Consider the following 20,253-nt stretch of genomic DNA (forward strand, 5'->3'; position numbering starts at 1 on the left):
AAGAGTATTAGCTAGTGTACCACTAAGAGTATTAGCTAGTGTACTGCTAAGAGTAATAGCTAGTGTACCACTAAGAGTATTAGCTAGTGTACCACTAAGAGTATCAGCTAGTGTATCACTAGGAGTATTAGCTAGTGTATCACTAAGAGTAATTGCTAGTGTATCACTGAGACTATTAGCTAGTGTACCACTAAGAGTATTAGCTAGTGTACTGCTAAGAGTAATAGCTAGTGTACCACTATGAGTATTAGCTAGTGTATCACTAAGAGTAATAGCTAGTGTATCACTAAGAGTATTAGCTAGTGTACCACTAAGAGTAATAGCTAGTGTACCACTAAGAGTATTAGCTAGTGTATCACTAAGAGTATAAGCTAGTGTACCGCTAAGAGTATTAGCTAGTGTACTGCTAAGAATAATAGCTGGTGTATCACTAAGAGTAATAGCTAGTGTATCACTAAGAGTAACAGCTAGTGTACCACTAAGAATATTAGCTAGTGTACCACTAAGAGTAATAGCTAGTGTACCACTAAGAGTATTAGCTAGCGTATCACTAAGAGTAATAGCTAGTGTACCACTAAGAGTATTAGCTAGTGTACCACTAAGAGTATTAGCTAGTGTACTGCTAAGAGTAATAGGTAGTGTACCACTAAGAGTATTAGCTAGTGTACCACTAAGAGTATTAGCTAGTGTACCACTAAGAGTATTAGCTAGTGTACTGCTAAGAGTAATAGCTAGTGTACCACTAAGAGTATTAGCTAGTGTACCACTAAGAGTATCAGCTAGTGTATCACTAGGAGTATTAGCTAGTGTATCACTAAGAGTAATTGCTAGTGTATCACTGAGACTATTAGCTAGTGTACCACTAAGAGTATTAGCTAGTGTACTGCTAAGAGTAATAGCTAGTGTACCACTAAGAGTACTAGCTAGTGTACCACTAAGAGCATTAGCTAGTGTACCACTAAGAGTATTAGCTAGTGTACTGCTAAGAGTAATAGCTAGTGTACCACTAAGAGTACTAGCTAGTGTACCACTAAGAGCATTAGCTAGTGTGCTACTAAGAGTACTAGCTAGTGTACCAATAAGAGTATTAGCTAGTGTACCACTAAGAGTATTAGCTAGTGTACCACTAAGAGTACTAGCTAGTGTACCACTAAAAGTATTAGCTAGTGTACCACTAAGAGTAATAGCTAGTGTACCACTAAGAGTATTAGCTAGTGTACTGCTAAGAGTAATAGCTAGTGTACCACTAAGAGTGCTAGCTGGTGTACCACTAAAAGTATTAGCTAGTGTACTACTAGGAGTAATAGCTAGTGTATCACTGAGAGTATTAGTTAGTGTACCACTAAGAGTAATAGCTAGTGCACCACTAAGAGTACTAGCTAGTGTATCAATAAGAGTAATAGCTAGTGTATCACTAAGAGTATTAGCTGGTGTACCACTAAGAGTATCAGCTAGTGTACTGCTAAGAGTAATAGCTAGTGTACCACTAAGAGTACTAGCTAGTGCACCACTAAAAGTATTAGCTAGTGTACCACTAAGAGTAATAGCTAGTGTACCACTAAGAGTACTAGCTAGTGTATCAATAAGAGTATTAGCTAGTGTACCACTAAGAATATTTGTCAGTGTAATACCAGGAGTATGTTATTCCAGGAAGTATACGTGGTGCTATTTAATGGCTTCCAACTGACCTGCAATTTTGCAATAAAACCTCAACTTTCTTAAGTTTTGGTTTTTTATTGCTTGCTATTTACTTTATTTAACTATATTGTTTCCAACATTTCGTTTTTCATTTTTATTTATTATATTTAATCTATTATAATGTTTTTACATTTTGTTTCACGCAGGTTTTCGAGATTACTGTTTGCTAATTTCTATTCCTTTTTTATTTACTTTTTCATGGTTAAATGATTGTTTAGATTTTTTTTAATTAGAATTTGCTTTTATATTTTATATACATAGTTCCTTTTTAGCTGTGTTTGAGTGAACAAATGTATGAGCACAGAGTATAGATTCCAAAGTATTCGACTGAAAGCATAATGAAAAGAAAACTCTAAACGTACGCTGCTGTTATTGTAGGGCAAGAATGCTACCCATAGTTTCAGCTACATTTGTAAGAATGATGAGGGTCTGTTACCAGACAGTATTAAAGTTACCATAACTACATCGATGAGTAGCCTGTGTTTACTGCATTGCGCTGCACAAATTGACTGCAAGTCTATTTCATATAACCAAAGTTCCGGAGCCTGCTCTATCTCGACAAATAAAACAGTGCCAGCTCTGGGAATTGATTTAGTCGTCTGTAAAAGAGGTAAGCGACTTTCTCTTAATTTGTTGTGGTGATCTGCTAGCAGCGATGTTGACAAGACTTTGTGTAGTACTCAATAGCTACAGCATAGCCAGCAGAAAAAAGGAGAAAGTGGGAGAAATATCTTCCCCTCAGAGAGGAGATTGACAAGTGCTAGCATGTAAGAACAATTTTAATTCCAACAGCCATTGAAGCATTAGGTGCTATAACACCTGCACATCAAATGTGGCTTGCTCAAATACTGGCAACAATCGACACAAGTTTGTTGCAGAAAAGTGTGCATTCGGGAATGGCTAAGATCTTGAGGCGAGTGCTTAAAGATCGACTTGCAACAAAATTTACATTACAATTATTTGATATCAAAAGGTTCGCCATGTTTTACTCTGCTGTGTTGTAGGGTCAAAGTATGTGGAAATGTGATTACAAGCTCTTATTAGCTCAAAAACGAACAGTTAATCGCAGCCATCACGAAAACGCCACAAATTGGAATCTCTCTCAAAAAATGGCTCAAATAGGGCGTAGTTGAGCACACTTCTGTTTACACTTTCATGCAACCTCATTCATCAAAATATTTTCACAAGTAAACTTCAAGCATTCAATAAAACCATGTCTATTGTCTTTACGTTGTCATGTTTCATCGTAATGCTGTCTCTTTGAGCGCTGATATCTCAAAACTTAGCCTAAAAATCAGTTTAACTTTTTAACCTTAGCTCGAGGAGTGCATATCATCCTCTGATAACTATGAGGAGCCTGTTGGTCAATTGTGATGGACGAAAAATGCTTCAAAAATTGTTCGCTCTATTTGGCAGGAAGTATGGGTCACATGATCGGATTATGACTAGATGATTAGACCAAATTGAAATAACACTGGAAAGTAGGAGCTTCTATAATATTTGATAAGGGTTTTCCTTTAGAAGCCAAAGTGTCTGTCATAAACTAGTGCTACGAGACATTTTATATCGAGCTTTTTATTTGCCTTTCATTTCACGTGACGACATCACGTGTCAAAACAATAACCACATTGAGTTGAATACGTCACCAAAGTAAGAGATTGCAACTTACGGCGGTTTTTTCAACTGTTCGTTTTTAAGCTTTTAAGAGCTTTTAATCACATTTCCAAATATTTTGAACCTACAACACAACAGAGTAAGACATGGTGAATCTTATGATATCAAATAACTGTAATGTGAATTTTGTTGCATGTCAATCTTTAAACTATTAGGTCTCTGGTAGGAGACCCAAGCTTGAGTAGACATTGCTACTATAATTGCTACATTGGGTTAACAAGAGTGAGGAAACAATTTTTATGTATATGCATATATGTATATGTATATATATATATATACATTTCTTAGTTAAATGCGCGGCGTTGCACGGGTAATAGCATAATTACCTAATAAATTTGAATAAATTACCTGGAAAGTTAAATCTTTACAAACATTTTACCAAAACATTACATGCATTTTTGGCCAGCTTAATAATCGTTACAATGGTGTTAATGGTCAACACTGCTAGTTATTAACCTCAAGCAAGCGCTTCAAATGTGATTATCTTAACTAATGTAATGACTATTTGCCCAATAAATATACTGTAGCTTAATGGTTAAGTATGCTGCATTTATATCTGGAGGTCCCGAGAACAAATCCAATGTCATGAGGATTTTTCATTGCTATAAACTATATAAATCTCAAAGTTTGTCTGTCCTTCAGTTTGTCCAGTTATAGCTATGAAAATATTGGTATGAAAAATCTGTATCGCGGAAGATTTGATTTTGGAACCTTCCTGTTCCCCAGACAATTATGCTAAACCATTGAGCTAGGCGAGATTGATGGATTCATTGGGCGATATATGTTGCTATGTGGGTAAAAATATGCTATCGCTCTCCATTACACCGCAACGTCATTCTATGTATTAGTAAGAGCCGACTACAGTAGATCACTAGCTTACTTAAATTAGTCATTGGCAATGTGCCAGGCTAATGGCAAGTGGCATTGTTTATAAGCTGAGTTTATAAGTGCGGTATTGCTATCACTGTTTATAAGCTGATTTTAATACCCATGCAACAATGAAAATTCCGTTAGTTTATATATATATATATATATATATATATATATATATATATATATATATATATATATATATATATATATATATATATATATATATATATATATATGAATGAAAAATGGCAATGAAAAATTCGCACGGCGCTGGATTTGGTCTCGGGACCTCTAAATCTAAAAGGGGCGAACTTAACAATTAAGCTAACAGAATGCAATGGATTCATTGGGCAAATAGTCATTCCATTAGTTAAGATACTCACACCTGAAGCGCTTGATTAGGCTTAATGACTGGCAGTGTTGACCATTACGTGTAACAATTATGAAGTTGGCCTAAAACGCGTGTATTGTTTTAGTTAATATCTAGCTTTCCAGGTAAGTTACTCAGGTTCATTAGTATATATATAACAATGCATAACAATGCAATATTTTTCTAGCAGGCACAAGCTAACATGTGAGCCCAAACATTGGCAATAGGGTAGTCATTGTAGCATGAGTTATTGTCTGATGATTGTACTCTGTACATGAAACTATTAGTAATAAAAATTCATCTTTAGTCATCTCCTACTTCTTTTATACTTTAGCTCTTACTTCCAGTAATAGAGCACCATGCTAGAGAAGCGTAGCATTATTCTATATATATGTATATAATGTATATATATATATACATATATATACATGTATATATATACTATATATATACATGTATATACATGAGTAAAAGCGTAAGATCCGTGCACTCAATGATAAAATCAGAGCAAGTTAAAATCAATAAAACAGACTATAACTTAAGATAAAACACTTGGTTACTATTAGTTTCGTGCTTGGTAATATAAGAGCAATCTTTAAAAAAATCGCTCTTACTAAGCATGAAACTAATAGTAATAAAGTGTTTTATCTAAAGTATAAGTGTTGTGTATATATATATATACTATTAGTTTCATGCTTGGTAAGAGCAATTGTTTTAAAGATTGTTCTTACCAAGCACGAAACTAATAGTATATATATATATATATATATATATATATATATATATATATATATATATATATATATATATATATATATATAATTTATTCATGTAAAACCTTAGATAAAAAACAACTTCATTACTATTAGTTTCATGTCTGTTACGCAGACAATCATCAGATAAAATTGTTTTGGTCCAACTGAGTTATATATAAGAGAGGTGTAATTACTATAACGACTGATAGCTATGTAATTGCATTTCGTAGTGTGTATTTAGTAGAATGTCGGCATGTGGAAGGTAGCTCGTTGCGCTTGTTGAGTGAGCTCGTTTCTGGTTTTGTGAGGATGATGTACTTTTCTGATATGCACAGGTTACAACGCTTGGTGGCTGGGTCGTATGGCCTTGCATGTTGAACGATTTTCCATTTAATTGTATACGGTGTGTTCAGGCCTTTTAGCTGCCAGATGTAGTTACTAAGCTCTGTGGCAGATTGCTTGTCCTGGTGCCTGAAAGATGATATATGGCCGCTGAATCGTGTCTTAAAGGTATTTTCTGTGAGGCCAATATAACTTTCTGTAGGTTTGCTACCGTCGTCTGCGGTGACTACAGCTTGGTAAATGAGCGACTTGCTAAGACAGTTTCCTTCGAGAGGGCATTCATTTGGTGCGTGACAGTTGCATGTTTTGTTGTTTGCTGGGTGCGTCGTGGCGTTGTTCAAAAGCCTCTTATTGTGATTGTTGATGGTTTGTTTGATGTTAGGCATGCAGCTGTAGCCAATCTTTGTGTTGTTTCTATTAAATAGCTTTCTTAGAGGGTGATTGCTCGGAAAAGATTTATTTAATATTTTGATGAATGTCTGACCGATGTTATTTGCCACGTTTCTGCTATATGGTGGGTTGAACCATGTGATTTTTCTTTGTCGCCTGTGTTGTTTAGTTGGTGTAGTGGTCTCGTGGGGTGTGAATTTCAGCTGGTGTGTATATCCGCTTGTTGTCAATGCCTGCTGGTACGGTGGTGCTGCTCGGTTGAACTCATTAGCATCGGATGAGATTGCTGATAGTCGGTGGTTGATTGCTTGAGGTAGCTGCTTTATAATGCAGGGTGGGTGGTTGGATTGAGTGTGGATGTATGACGGGATGTTATTGGGTTTGTTGTACGGTGAGTATTTCCCAGTTGTTAGGTCGAAGGTGACGTATATATATACATATATATATATATATATATATACATATATATATATATATATATATATGTATATATATGTATATATATATACATACATGTACATATATATATAATATATATATAGATAGATAGATATATATCTGTATATATATACAGATATACATATATATATATATCTGACAAATATGAGAACCAGTAAGAAACAGCTTAGTTTAAAATAGATAACCCTCTTCTGTGATAAAACGACGCCAGGTTTTTTGGTTAGCTAATAGCTTCCAATCACTATTAGCCTGGTATTACACAAAATAACTCCATGATGGTTCCTGGGTTGACAGACATACTTGACTGCTCAACTGGATGGGTGCAGAATCCTATCACAGGCACCTGTCTCTGGTTGTCAACTGACTTCCGCATACCTAGTGATGCCAGAGATTCATGCGTGGCTCTTGGTGGAAGAATGGCTGTTTTTGACACAGAACATTCTAGAAACTGGTTTATTAGCTTCAGGAAAGCAAACTCAGGTCAGTGAATTTTTCAAAGCTACTTTCACAGGATTTATTCAAAAATTCTACAGTTTTATCACCAAAGCCACACATAAAGCCTCCAAGTCGTGACTTCTGAGTAATAATGCCTTTCGGTAATGTGTTGATTTGATGTTGACTTGAGTTAAGGTTCATATTTATGTTGATATGATTTTGTGTTGATTTCACTTCATATTTATGTTGATTTGATTTTATGTTGATTTCACTTCATATTTATGTTGATTTGATTTTATGTTGATTTCACTTCATGTTTATGTTGATTTGATTTTGTGTTGATTTCACTTCATGTTTATGTTGATTTGATTTTGGTGTTAGTTTGCTGTGATTTGATATTGATTAGAATTGATGTTGGTATTGGTTTGTTGTTGATTTGGTATGTGCTTTATCATGAGGTTGATTTAAAAATAATTTAATATTCTAACTTAATATTGGTTTAAAAAACCACCGTTACACCTTTAAAATGAATTTCATGGTCACCTGTGTTCAGTAAAGAAAATCACTACGCTAGTCATAGTTTCATATGCAGAAACATAAAAATCATGCATGTTTTTTTAGCTTTGATTATTGGAATTTTTTGTGAGAAAGCAGCATGTTTAATTTAGATTATGTTTTATTCATCTATTAAAGAAATGTAATGCAGCCAAGTTTTAAAGTTTTTGAAATTTAAAAAAAAAATACCACTTTGACAACAAAGATTAAGCATTAGTAAAAGTTAGAACACAAGGCTAAATAACACATATAGTTTGCATGTAGTTTTAAACAATTCTTGAAGATGTCTTTAAAAGAAATTGCGGTTTCAATTAACTTAATCCATAAGTAATGTTGATGGCACAAAATTTTAAACTTTAAATTTAGTTAGTTGCTGATTTTGGTACATCTGTGAATAAGAGTTTGGTCAAATCTGATTGTAGAATCGGTAGTTAACAGATGTTGTTAGTTGTAGAAGAACTAACAGATGTTGTTAGTTATAGAAGAACTCACAGACGTTGTTATTGTAGAAAAACTAACAGATGTTGTTAGTTGTAGAAGAACTAACAGATGTTGTTAGTTGTAGAAAGACTCACAGACGTTGTTAGTTGTAGAAGAACTCACAGATGTTGTTAGTTGTAGAAGAACTAACAGATGTTGTTAGTTGTAGAAAGACTCACAGACATTGTTAGTTGTAAAAGAACTCAAACATTTTGCTAGTCTCTAAAAAACTTTCAATTCTTTTTCTGTATTTATGTAGTATTCTACTAACAAGATTCAGGGCTGCTATTTGTAGAATAACTGTTTGAGTGACTTCACACTTCTTACACAAAACGCTCTATATACTCGTCTATATTATGTATATCTTCTAATTTACAGAGTGGGATGTTGATGTATTGCAAATAGGCGCGAGAGAAGTGAATGGTGAATGGCTATGGGACAATGGATCAAGAGTAGAAATGAAGTATTTCATAAATAGTGTGCCAGACGGTAGTGGTTCATGTTTCCAAATGTGGGGCAGCATCAACGGTTATCACTGGGATGACCTATACTGCGGAGCCGCTTTTAAGTATGTTTGTGAACGTGGATCATTCTAAACTGTTTAGCATTGTATTGCTCTTCAACTAGCCAATGGTGTGGCCTTAATTGTTGTGATATGAAAATAAACAAACTTCTATTCACGCAGACACATATAAGAGGCTCTAGCTAAACAGTGTGACATTTACATCAATCTATATTTGTTGTAATCATGGCACCCGCTGCAGGTGCTTTTACAATAAAAATGTCAATACTCCGCTTGGTAATCAACATCCATCTTTTATGTTTTTATCATTGCCTTTTTCAATTATAATCTCACAGTGTGAAAGCGATGTCTATGAATTGTAAGAAAATCTGTTAAATTTTCATTGTTGGTAATTTCTATCAAACTGTACAGAATTGAACCTCGTTGACAAAATGTAGTTCAACTACTTTTCCAGAGGTAATATACAATCTATTCGTAGATTCAGTAACTCAAGGTCGCATCACTTTTTCACACATTTTAGACATAAAATAAAAGGGACAGTGAGGCTTGAAGTGGTAAGTGTGTAGGTGATTGCTAAAGGTTGGTTCACACTATATCGCAGTACAGACGGTTCCCTACTTACGAACATTCGAGTTACGAACAATGGTACATACGAATAGGGTCTGCGCGTTCGTATGTCCGTATGAATTACCGTCGGTATTACCGACGTATTAGCGGCAGAAAGACAGAAAGAGGCACTACTCGGAAGCACCACCCAGCATCCACCTTCCTCTGCCTTATATATTTTTATCATTACGTACAGTAAATATCTCGGTCATCCATTATTCAATATGGTTGGTGAAAAGCGAAAGGCTTCTAGTAAGAGTGATAGTGCAAAGAAGAGGCAAGCCATCTCATTTGAAAGGAAAGTGTCAATAATAAAGCAGCTTGATGCGGGTGAGAAAATGGTGATCGTTGCACGGGCATACAACTTGAATCGTTCGACAGTCGGTACCATTTATAAACAGAAAGATTGTATAATGGAACACGTGAAAGGTGCAGTGCCTATGCAATCGACGATCATTAGCAAAAAAAGAGGGAAAATCATAGAAGAGATGGAGAAACTTCTCACCATTTGGCTCGATGATCAGCAACGGCGGCGTTTTCCTCTGAGCCTTCTGCTCATTCAGGAGAAGGCCAAATCTATCTTTGAGGATGTCAAGGCTAAGGCTGGGGAAAGCGCTGCCAAAGAAACGTTTTCTGCCAGCTGCGGATGGTTTTCCCGTTTCAAGAAGATGGCGAATCTCCACAATGTGTCTGTGTCCGGAGAGGCAGCATCTGCGGACACAGAGGCTGCCGAGCGATTCCCTCAAGTGTTGAAGGAGATCATTGAGGAGGGTGGCTATTCGGCTAAGCAGATCTTCAATGTCGACGAAACGGGTCTTTTTTGGAAGAAAATGCCAGAGAAGACCTACATTAGTCATGAAGAGAATACGATGCTCGGATATAAAGTGGCTAAAGACCGCTTAACCTTAATGCTTGGGGCGAATGCTGAAGGGAGCTACAAGCTGAAGCCACTGCTAGTTTACCGGGCAGCTAACCCTCGAGCCCTGAAGAATGTGACAAAAAGCTCTCTCCCTGTTATATGGATGTCAAACACAAAGGCATGGGTGACACTCGCTGTATTTGAGGACTGGTTCTTCCACCATTTCATCCCAGAAGTGAAGTTGTATTGCCGGGATAATAGAATTCCATTCAAGATTTTGCTAGTGCTGGACAATGCTCTCGGCCACCCCCCACACTTGAATGATTTTCATCCTCATGTCAAAGTTGTGTACCTGCCGCCAAACACAACTACACTTCTGCAGCCGATGGACCAGGGTGTTATTGCCAATTTCAAAAAATATTACACCCGACGGACATACAGGATGGCCTTGAAAGCAGTAGATTCTGACCCCGAGATGACCTTACGAAGCTACTGGAAGTCATATAACATCTTGAACTGCGTAAAAAACATTGATGCATCATGGCATGAGGTTACCGAGGTCAACCTCAACGCCGTGTGGAGGCTTCTATGCCCTCAGTTCGTCAACGACTTCCGTGGCTTTGATCAGGAGGGCATCAACAAAGAAATCCTCAGCACGCTTGTCGGCCGGCCTAAGTGACAAACTCGAGCTTGACCTGCAGGAGGAGGACTTCAAGGAATTGCTTGAGTCCCATGGGGAGGAATTGAGTAACCAAGACCTCATGGAGTTGGAGATTCAGCAACGTGTCGAAGAGGAGGAGGAGGAGGAAGAAACGCCTGTCCCCATGAAGAAATTCGAAACGAAACTCTTGGCTGAGGGGTTTTCGCTCATAGATAAAGCCATCGCACTCTTCGAGCTGCAAGACCCAAATATTGAGCGGTGCACGAAGGTTGCAAATCAATTGAATGATACCATACAGTGCTACCGCATTATTTTTGATGAGAAAAAAAGAAAACTGTGCAATCGTCTTTAGATCACTTCTTTTGCCCAGTTTCTAGTCAATCCTCTGAGGAAGATACTCATCAACCCTCATCTTCTTCCTGCATTGGAGTTACGGAGAAGGAAGTAGTGTAACTTTTGAAGCCCATTCCAGCGACGACGAAGACCCTCTCATGATATAAAATACGTAGTACAATACTGTACGTGTTCTCTCCATTTTATTAAATGTTATATAAAAATACGTACATACTGTACGCACGTACTCTCTCCATTTTATTAAATGTTATATAAAAATACGTACATACTGTACGTACGTATTCTCTCCATTTTATTAAATGTTATATAAAATACATACATACTGTATGTATGTATTCTCTCCATTTTATTAAATGTTATAAAAATACATACTGTACGTATTCCCTCCATTTTATTAAATGTTATATAAAAATACATACTGTATGTATTCTCTCCATTTTATTAAATGTTATATAAAAATACGTACATACTGTACGTACGTATTCTCTCCATTTTATTAAATGTTATAAAAATACATACTGTACGTATTCTCTCCATTTTATTAAATGTTATATACAAAGAAATAAATATTATACAAGCCTTAAACATACTTATATAAACCTTCGATATACTTATATAGGCCTTAAACATAAAATATAATACAAAATATAGCACTGAAGCAACTTACGAACAAATTCACCTTACGAACAATCGCTCGGAACGTAACTCGTTCGTAGCTTGGGAACCGTCTGTATGTCAGTGATATTCTCACAATGCATTAGTGATCGCCTGCTATATTATTGTTCACACTGTCACAAACCCATCTGAGTTTACATTAGAAAATAGTTCGCGACCTAATGCTCTCATTTTACAATGCTGAAGCAAATCAAATAAAATACTAGTCTTGCATCAACTATCACAAAGGGAGATATAAATTAAGCAAGCTGGAACAGCCCATCACCATCAATGAAGTGATGCACATTGCGCCGGTGGTGGCTGCTCAGCAAAATATCGGCGAAATATCACTTAACAGCTGCAATGTTTCCCCACATATCCGGGATGCTTCAATGATGTCATCAGTTTACAGTGCACATAGTCGACGAATAATTGCTGAGAGTACAACTCCAACATACAGTGTACAGCATGAACCAGTCTTTAACCTAACAACATGAAACTGATAGGGTGACGTGTTATTACGAGCATCCTAACATGAGAAGGAAAGTTTATTAGTTTGTGTTAAGTAAATTTGGCAACAATTTTTCATTCTTGAATTGGCACATAATTAAAGCTTTATGAGTATGTAGTAAATCAGATGTTGCAGAGACAGTACTAGTAGTAGTCATTTTTAACTCCTTCCTATTGGTTGAAGTAGTCTATTACAGGTGGATTGCCAAGAACAGATTGTACTTTTGTTATTTATTAGTAATTAAATATATTAAAAGTACAATATATAACAAGCATTACTACGTTATTATCATTGGTTGTTGCACAATCGTTTTCTAACAGGTTAAAGGATTACGCTTTACATACAATTGACTAGTGAATATATAAAAACTGTAATATTTGAGTTTGATTCCAGTGCAAGGCAATCGTTATTCCTAACGCTTTTAGCGTCGCTTCGGACAGAGAGAAACCGTTCTCACTATAGTAGAGATTTGGTATTTAAGGCTTTTATGGACCAGTTTTGTCTATTTTCCTTGATTTCACGATGAGCTGCATTAATTCATCGACAAGAGTACTATGCTTCTTATAAGGATATATATATATAACTATGTGTACTAAAAAGATACAAGTTTTGTTAAAACATAAACATATGTTTTAACAAAACTTGTAGTTTTTTAGTACACATAGTTTTATATCAGCTCTGTTTTTACTCAAAACATTGAGCACTCTTTTTACTAATGTGCATAAATATAACTTTTATATCAAGCTCCTTTTAATTGAGCACTCTCATATACACTGACGTACTAGCTATGGAGACTATCAGTTTTGACTATTCTACTAAGAACATCAACATACCATTACAAAAGGATTATATGAGATCATTAATCGCAGCAACTGAGTCACTGTGCAGACGTATAAGGTGGCAAGCATTCTTCTTCTTACACTCAGAAATAACCACCGCAAATAAAGAGACATATGGATTTAACTCAAAAAAGTCACCACCCAGCATACTCGAACTGCAAAGCTTTGAGACAAAACTGTTTAACTTAATTAGGAACGTAAAATTTTGCCACAAACATTGCGAATTTCAAAATATGCTCCGTAAAGACATACAGCAGAAAATCCAATCTACCAACAAGCTCATAATTAGCGCTGACAAAATATCTAATTACTACCAAATCGACACTGACAAATACATCGATATGCTTAGAAGTAGCATCACACAATGCTATAAGAAAGTTGACAACACGGAGACAGACAACATCAACACTGAAGCAAAATCTATTGCGAAAGATCTAGACTTAGATGACAGAATAAATATAACAGCTAAAAGAGAAGCACATGTTACTCTAAAAGATCATAAGGCTAACTTTGTCAGCCACCCTACGTGTCGGCTAATCAACCCCACAAGATCTGAAATAGGTAAAATAAGCAAAATTATCCTGGAGCGAATCAACGAAAAAGTAGTCAATACTCTAAAACTCAACCAGTAGAGAAATACTTCAGCAGTTTTGAAATGGTTCACTGGCACTGACAACAAAAGCCAGAGTGCATTCATCACTTTTGACGTAGTTGAATTCTACCCTTCCATAAAGGGCAATTTATTACTGAAGAGTTTAGATTTTGCCTCTGAATATACCACACCACCATCACAGATGAAGAACAACACATCATTATGCACTCTATAAAATCGATATTACACCATTCAGGAGAAGACTGGGGAAGATCAAGTGCGGATAACTTATTTGATGTCACCATGGGCAGCCATGATGGTGCAGAAACATGTGAACTGGTGGGCTGCTCTTTATTACACCTAATCAAGCAGAAATACAGAGACAAGTTTGGTCTATATAGAGATGATGGACTGGGAATCATACAAGACTCACCCCGTAACATAGAAAATATCAAGAAAGATCTTTGCTCCATATTCAAACGACAAGACCTGAAAATTACGACAGAAGCCAACTCAGAAGTTGTAAATTTCTTAGATGTTACACTCAACCTGACAAATGGAGAATATAGACCATATATAAAGCCTTCAGATAAACCCATCTATGTACATGCAAGGTCAAACCACCCACCATGCATATTGAAGAACATACCTAGAGCAATAAATCAGAGATTGTCAACACTCTCTTCCAGTAAGGATTGCTTCCAAAGAATAGCTCCCACATACCAACAAGCACTCCAACAAAGTGGGTACGACTACAAACTATCATATTTGCCAGAATCCGACCAGACCACCAATAACAAGCAAAAGCGAAGACGGAATATAATATGGTATAACCCGCCATATAGTATGAATGTTGCCTCCAACATAGGAAAGCAGTTTCTGAATATCATAAGAACAGAATTTCCACCTGGCCATAAACTGCATAAACTATTTAATGCCAACACAATCAAACTAAGCTACAGGTGCATGTCCAATATTAAAAGCCATATCAACGCTCACAATAAAGCTTTGTTATTACCCACTCGTGGTGATGACAATTCCAGGACATGTAACTGTAGAAATAGAGCCAGCTGCCCTATGGAAGGCAAGTGCCTAACAGAGAATGTCGTTTACCAAGCATCAGTCACCACCAACAACGGAACAGAAGAGACATATGTCGGCTTGACACAAAATCCTTTCAAAACTAGATATACCAACCATAAGGCTTCCTTCAACCATACATCAAAAAGGAATGCCATAGAGCTAAGTAAATATATATGGCAACTGACGGATAGCGGACTAGACCACAACATCAAATGGTCAAGCTTAAAAACTGCAAGGCCTTATAGCCCTACCACTAAGAAATACGAACTCTGTATATGGGAGAAGTATTACATAATATGCAAGCCTCAATTAGCCACCTTAAATAAGCGCAACGAAATGCTATCCAGTTGCCGTCATGCCAGTAAATACCTGCTAAGAAACAGTGTCACTTAAGACTCTGGCTTTTAGCTCTTATACAGCTTTACCGCTAGTGGAATATTTATTATTTTTAACATTTTATCTGAAGAGTGCAAGCCTACCGCATGAAATTTTAAGTAATAAAATGTTTTAACAAAACTTGTAGTTTTTTAGTACACATAGTTTTATATCAGCTCTGTTTTTACTCAAAACATTGAGCACTCTTTTTACTAATGTGTATAAATATAACTTTTATATATATATATATACATTTTTTTTTATATATATATTTGTATATATATATATATGGTATACATGTATTTATATTGCCAATATATATTATGTAACTTTATGCAATATTATACAATATATACATATATATACATAAATATACATACATGCATATATGTATATATCGCACAAAAATCTATCACACTAGAGACGATCCTAGATGCAGACTGTACAAAGATGCACCTGAGACCATCCAACACATCATCAGTGGATGCAAGTAGCTAGCAGGAATCGCATACATTGAGCGGCATAATCATGTCACAGGTGTTGTGTATAGAAGTCTATGCGATGAGTATGGCCTTAATAAACCACAACACTGGTGGGAAGCTCCTGGTAAGGTCAATCAAAATGGTCGCGCTAAGATCCTCTGAGACTTCTACATCTGGACTGACAAGCATGTCCTAGCAAACCAATCAGATATAGTGGTGGTGGACAAGGAGAACAAGAGGGCTACTATAATAGATATAGTAGTACCCAATGACTACAATATAGCCAGCAAAGAAAAAGAAAAGGTAGAGAAATATCTCCCTTTTGGAGAAGAGATTTAAAAATGCTGGAATGTAAGAACAACTGTAATTCCAGTAGTCATTGAGGCACTGGGCGCAATAACACGGGCGCATAAAATGTGGCTTGCCCAGATACCGACAGCAATCAACTCAGATGAGTTGCAAAAAAGTGTGCTATTGGGAACAGCTAAGATCTTGAGGCGAGTGCTCAAACTCTCAGGTGTCTGGTAGGAGACCCGAGTTAGAGCAGAAATTACCACCCATATGGGTTAACCGGGGTGAGGAAACAATTTATATATATATACATATTTATACATATATTTATGACAAGCAATTATGGAGTTATTCAAACTATACAATATATATTAACTCCTATATAAAACAGAGTAAAAAATTATTGTTTATTTGGCTGCCAGTTATTTTACTTCTTGTGTAAGTTTTATTCTGACAGGAAGTCTTGTCCTATGTTGTGTAGCTATGCTCTGATAGGAAGTCTTGTCCTATGTTGTGTAGCTATGCTCTGTATTCTGACAGGAAGTCTTGTCCTATGTTGTGTAGCTATGCTCTGATAGACAGCCTGAATTTTTAGTTTTAGTTTTCAGTGTTTTAGTTTTAATATCTATATGTATTATCATATGTCGGCTCTAATCTATATGTATTATCATATGTCGGCTTTAATCTATATGTATTATCATATGTCGTCTTTAATCTATATGTATTATCATATGTCGGCTTTAATCTATATGTATTATCATATATCGACTTTAATCTATATGTATTATCATATATCGACTTTAATCTATATGTACTAGAAATTCCACTGTCATACAGCCCACGACCAAAGTAATAATGAAAAAAAGAAAGGGTACTGTTGGTTGCTGAAAAAGTAGTTCTCAGCAGGAATTGACAGAGTATAATGTAAATGAGACTTGTTTGAGATGATATAAAATAAATTTGAGGGAGCACAACTCTAAAAAGGCGCAACAGAAATAACAGAAATGTAACAGAAATAAATATTAATAAAATAAATAATTAACTATCTCAAACTTATGTTTTACAATAATAAAATAAATATTAATTCAAGCTGTAGACCTAAACTACTGTAAGTAATTAAACTAACAACAGCAATAATGAAATATTCCTATGTTTATTATATCTCTGAAATGCAATATTAAAAGTAAAATATATTGTAATATACAGTTTGAAAGTTGGTTGTGTTGAATGTAGAACGGTTTTGACAGTAATATGTAACAGAAATAAATATTAATAAAATAAATATTTAACTATCTCAAACTTATGTTATACAATAATAAAATAAATATTAATTCAAGCTGTAGACCTAACCTACTGTACGTAATTTAACTAACAACAGCAATAATGAAATATGTTTATTAAATATCTTATTATATTGAAATGCAATATTAAAAGTAAAATGGCAAGCTGCCGTGTAATACACAATTTGAAAGTTGGTTGTTGGTTAAAATAAATATTAATTCAAGCTGTAGACCTAAACTACTGTACGTAATTTAACTAACAACAGCAATAATGAAATATGTTTATTATAGCTCTGAAATGCAATATTACAAGTAAAATATATTGTAATATACAGTTTGAAAGTTGGTTGTGTTGAATGCAGAACAGTTTTGACAACGATATGTAACAGAAATAAATATTAATAAAATAAATATTTAACTATCTCAAACTTATTTTTTACAATAATAAAATAAATATTAATTCAAGCTGTAGACCTAACCTACTGTACGTAATTTAACTAACAACAATGCCAACAATAAAGAAATATGTTTATTATATCTCTGAAATGCAATATTAAAAGTTAAACGGCAAACTGATGTGTAATATACAGTTTGAAAGTTGGTTGTGTTGTGATGAATGTAGAATGGTTTTGACAGCGATATGTAACAGAGAGCGAGCATTGGCATTTACGCGTCTGGAAGTTTTATGCAAACTGGAGTGAAATAAAGAAATATTCTTGTCATAAAAGGGCGTTGTAGTAACGCCCTACCTTGTAAATAAGATGTAAAGAAATCTGGCTGATGTTCTAGATAATTTGAAAAAACCTTCGGTAATTGGACAAAAACGTAGGCTGATAAAATGTGTACCACATTTTCGTACCTGTAAATCGGTCTACGCCTCAAACAGTACACAGTAAACAGTTCTACTATCTGTCGCACAGCTTTATTGGCATTTCGTAGGTCGGTCGAAACTATTAATAAACCAACCTGTTCAAGCGTTTTGTGGCGATTTGTGGCAAGACTTTATCGTTCTATTCTCTGTCGCTCGACGTTTCATTTTCCGGTCTTAACTTTTATTAAACGAAGCTTTTCAAGCGTTTTGTGACGATTTTCGTCCTAATAAATCTGTCTATTTATGTATAATCCGATCAGATGGGTTAGTTTTAGGAATTTGCGGTAACCTTTCAAAGGCTTGGTAACAAATTTAAATAGGTTTATATGCGTTTTGTATCATTATTATACTTGAACGACTTTACTGAAAAAGAGTTAAATTTGTTGATAGGATTTTGTTGCAAGGGTTTGGTGACGGCCGTTAACGGATATCTTTTCGGGAGTTGTGTGCACATGTGCATTTATCATAATTCTACCAATCAATTGTTTCACTCTTGTTTGGTAGTGGGATTATCCTATGTCGGCTTTAATCTATATGTATTATCATATGTCGGCTTTAATCTATATGTATTATCATATGTTGACTTTAATCTATATGTATTATTATATGTCGGCTTTAATCTATATGTATTATCATATGTCGGCTTTAATCTATATGTATTATCATATGTCGGCTTTAATCTATATGTATCTAGTTATGTTTGCTTGTCAGTCAATCGTGACAGGAATTTTTAGCAGCAACAAAAATGTTGTATTCCGAGAATGTTTACACTTCGAGCGATTTTACATTATATGAACAGGGAAATACCTGTAAATTCCTAATTCATTGCAAGATCTTTTCAAACTCACTTCTTTGGCCCTTAAAAATTGGAAAAAACTAAACTTGGCTTTGTAATTTGATGAGGGTACACTAACTGTGGTATCATTAGTTTGTATCGACTGCCTTGGGGTATTTCTAAATAACTGTGCAGGTACTTATTCTGTTTGCTTTATCAGGACACATGATGATCTCTCACAGCACACTAGACTGTCATGGTGATAGTATATATAATAGAGATACCAATTTATGCCATTTTCTCTTCAGAATGTGGCAAGAGAGAAAAGTGATATTTTTAAAGCTAGCTATGAGACTGATTATTCAAATCGACTTTGAGAATTGCTCCGATTTGACGCTTTACGTTATATGGAACTTCCTGAGTAATACAAAGGAAAAACTTAACACACATGTAAAATTTACTTTATAGGTGTATACAGACTTTTTTGTAAACTTTATAATTATGTTACAGTAATATTGACAATACAACTGCAGTAGTATAATATACTAAAATTGTATTGGGCTCAATTGAGTGACTGAAAACTCCTATTTTCAGAGTGGACAGTAGTTTGTAGAGAAGGTGTTGCTCATATAGGTTGTTGTAGATTTCATTAAAAGTTACACTGAAATTTTAGAAACATTTGTATTACTGTAAGTATTAGAGTAAGGCAGTAATACTTACAGTAGTAACTGTAAGTATTACTGCCTAATGCTCAATAAGTTTAAACAAAATTATTATATCTATACGGTGGTGTGCAGCAGAGTTGAAAACAAGATGTCCTAATCAATGTGATCAATACTTAAGACATGTAAACTGATACACAAAGACACCGTAATAAGGATATTTGAATTATATTTATATTGAGTTAATACAAATCAATATGTCTTTTTTGTTGATCCTCTTGGTTTTTCAAGTGCTTTATTTACTAAGTTATAAAGTTGAGTGCAATAAGATATTACATTCACATTTTGGAGTATCTTAAGGGATGCTTTGTAAACATGTCACCAAGATTATTAGCTTGTGTACAACCAAGACTATTAGCTAGTGTACCTCTAAGAGTATTAGCTAGTGTACTACTAGGAGTATTAGCTAGTGTACTACGAAGAGTAATAGCTAGTGTACCATTTTGAGTAATAGCTAGTGTACCACTAAGAGTAATAGCTAGTGTATCACTAAGAGTATTAGCTAGTGTACCACTAAGAGTATTAGCTGGTGTACCACTAAAAGTATTAGCTAGTGGACCACTATGAGTAATAGCTAGTGCATAACTAAGAGTAAGAGCTAGTGTACCACTAAGAGTAATAGCTAGTGTATCACTAAGATTAATAGCTAGTGTACCACAAAGAGTATTAGCTAGTGTACCACTAAGAGTAATAGCTAGTGTACCACTATGAGTATTAGCTAGTGTATCACTAAGAGTAATAGCT

General features: G+C 35.1%; 2 protein-coding genes across 2 annotated transcripts; both read left to right on the plus strand.

The window, feature by feature from the left end:
• Positions 1 to 2,101: 2,101 nt before the first annotated feature.
• LOC137396330 (type-2 ice-structuring protein-like) lies at positions 2,102 to 8,902 on the plus strand. The gene is made up of 3 exons (XM_068082559.1): positions 2,102 to 2,308; positions 6,856 to 7,041; positions 8,410 to 8,902. The coding sequence occupies exons 1-3, from the start codon at positions 2,167 to 2,169 to the stop codon at positions 8,625 to 8,627; spliced, it is 546 nt and encodes a 181-aa protein (XP_067938660.1). The 5' UTR covers positions 2,102 to 2,166; the 3' UTR covers positions 8,628 to 8,902.
• Positions 8,903 to 9,384: 482 nt separating this feature from the next.
• LOC137397537 (tigger transposable element-derived protein 1-like) lies at positions 9,385 to 10,698 on the plus strand. The gene has a single exon (XM_068083829.1). The coding sequence runs from the start codon at positions 9,385 to 9,387 to the stop codon at positions 10,696 to 10,698; it is 1,314 nt and encodes a 437-aa protein (XP_067939930.1).
• The last annotated feature ends 9,555 nt before the right edge of the window (positions 10,699 to 20,253 follow it).

The sequence above is a fragment of the Watersipora subatra genome, chromosome 5, assembly GCF_963576615.1.
Source record: "Watersipora subatra chromosome 5, tzWatSuba1.1, whole genome shotgun sequence".
Taxonomy (NCBI): Eukaryota; Metazoa; Bryozoa; class Gymnolaemata; order Cheilostomatida; family Watersiporidae; genus Watersipora; species Watersipora subatra.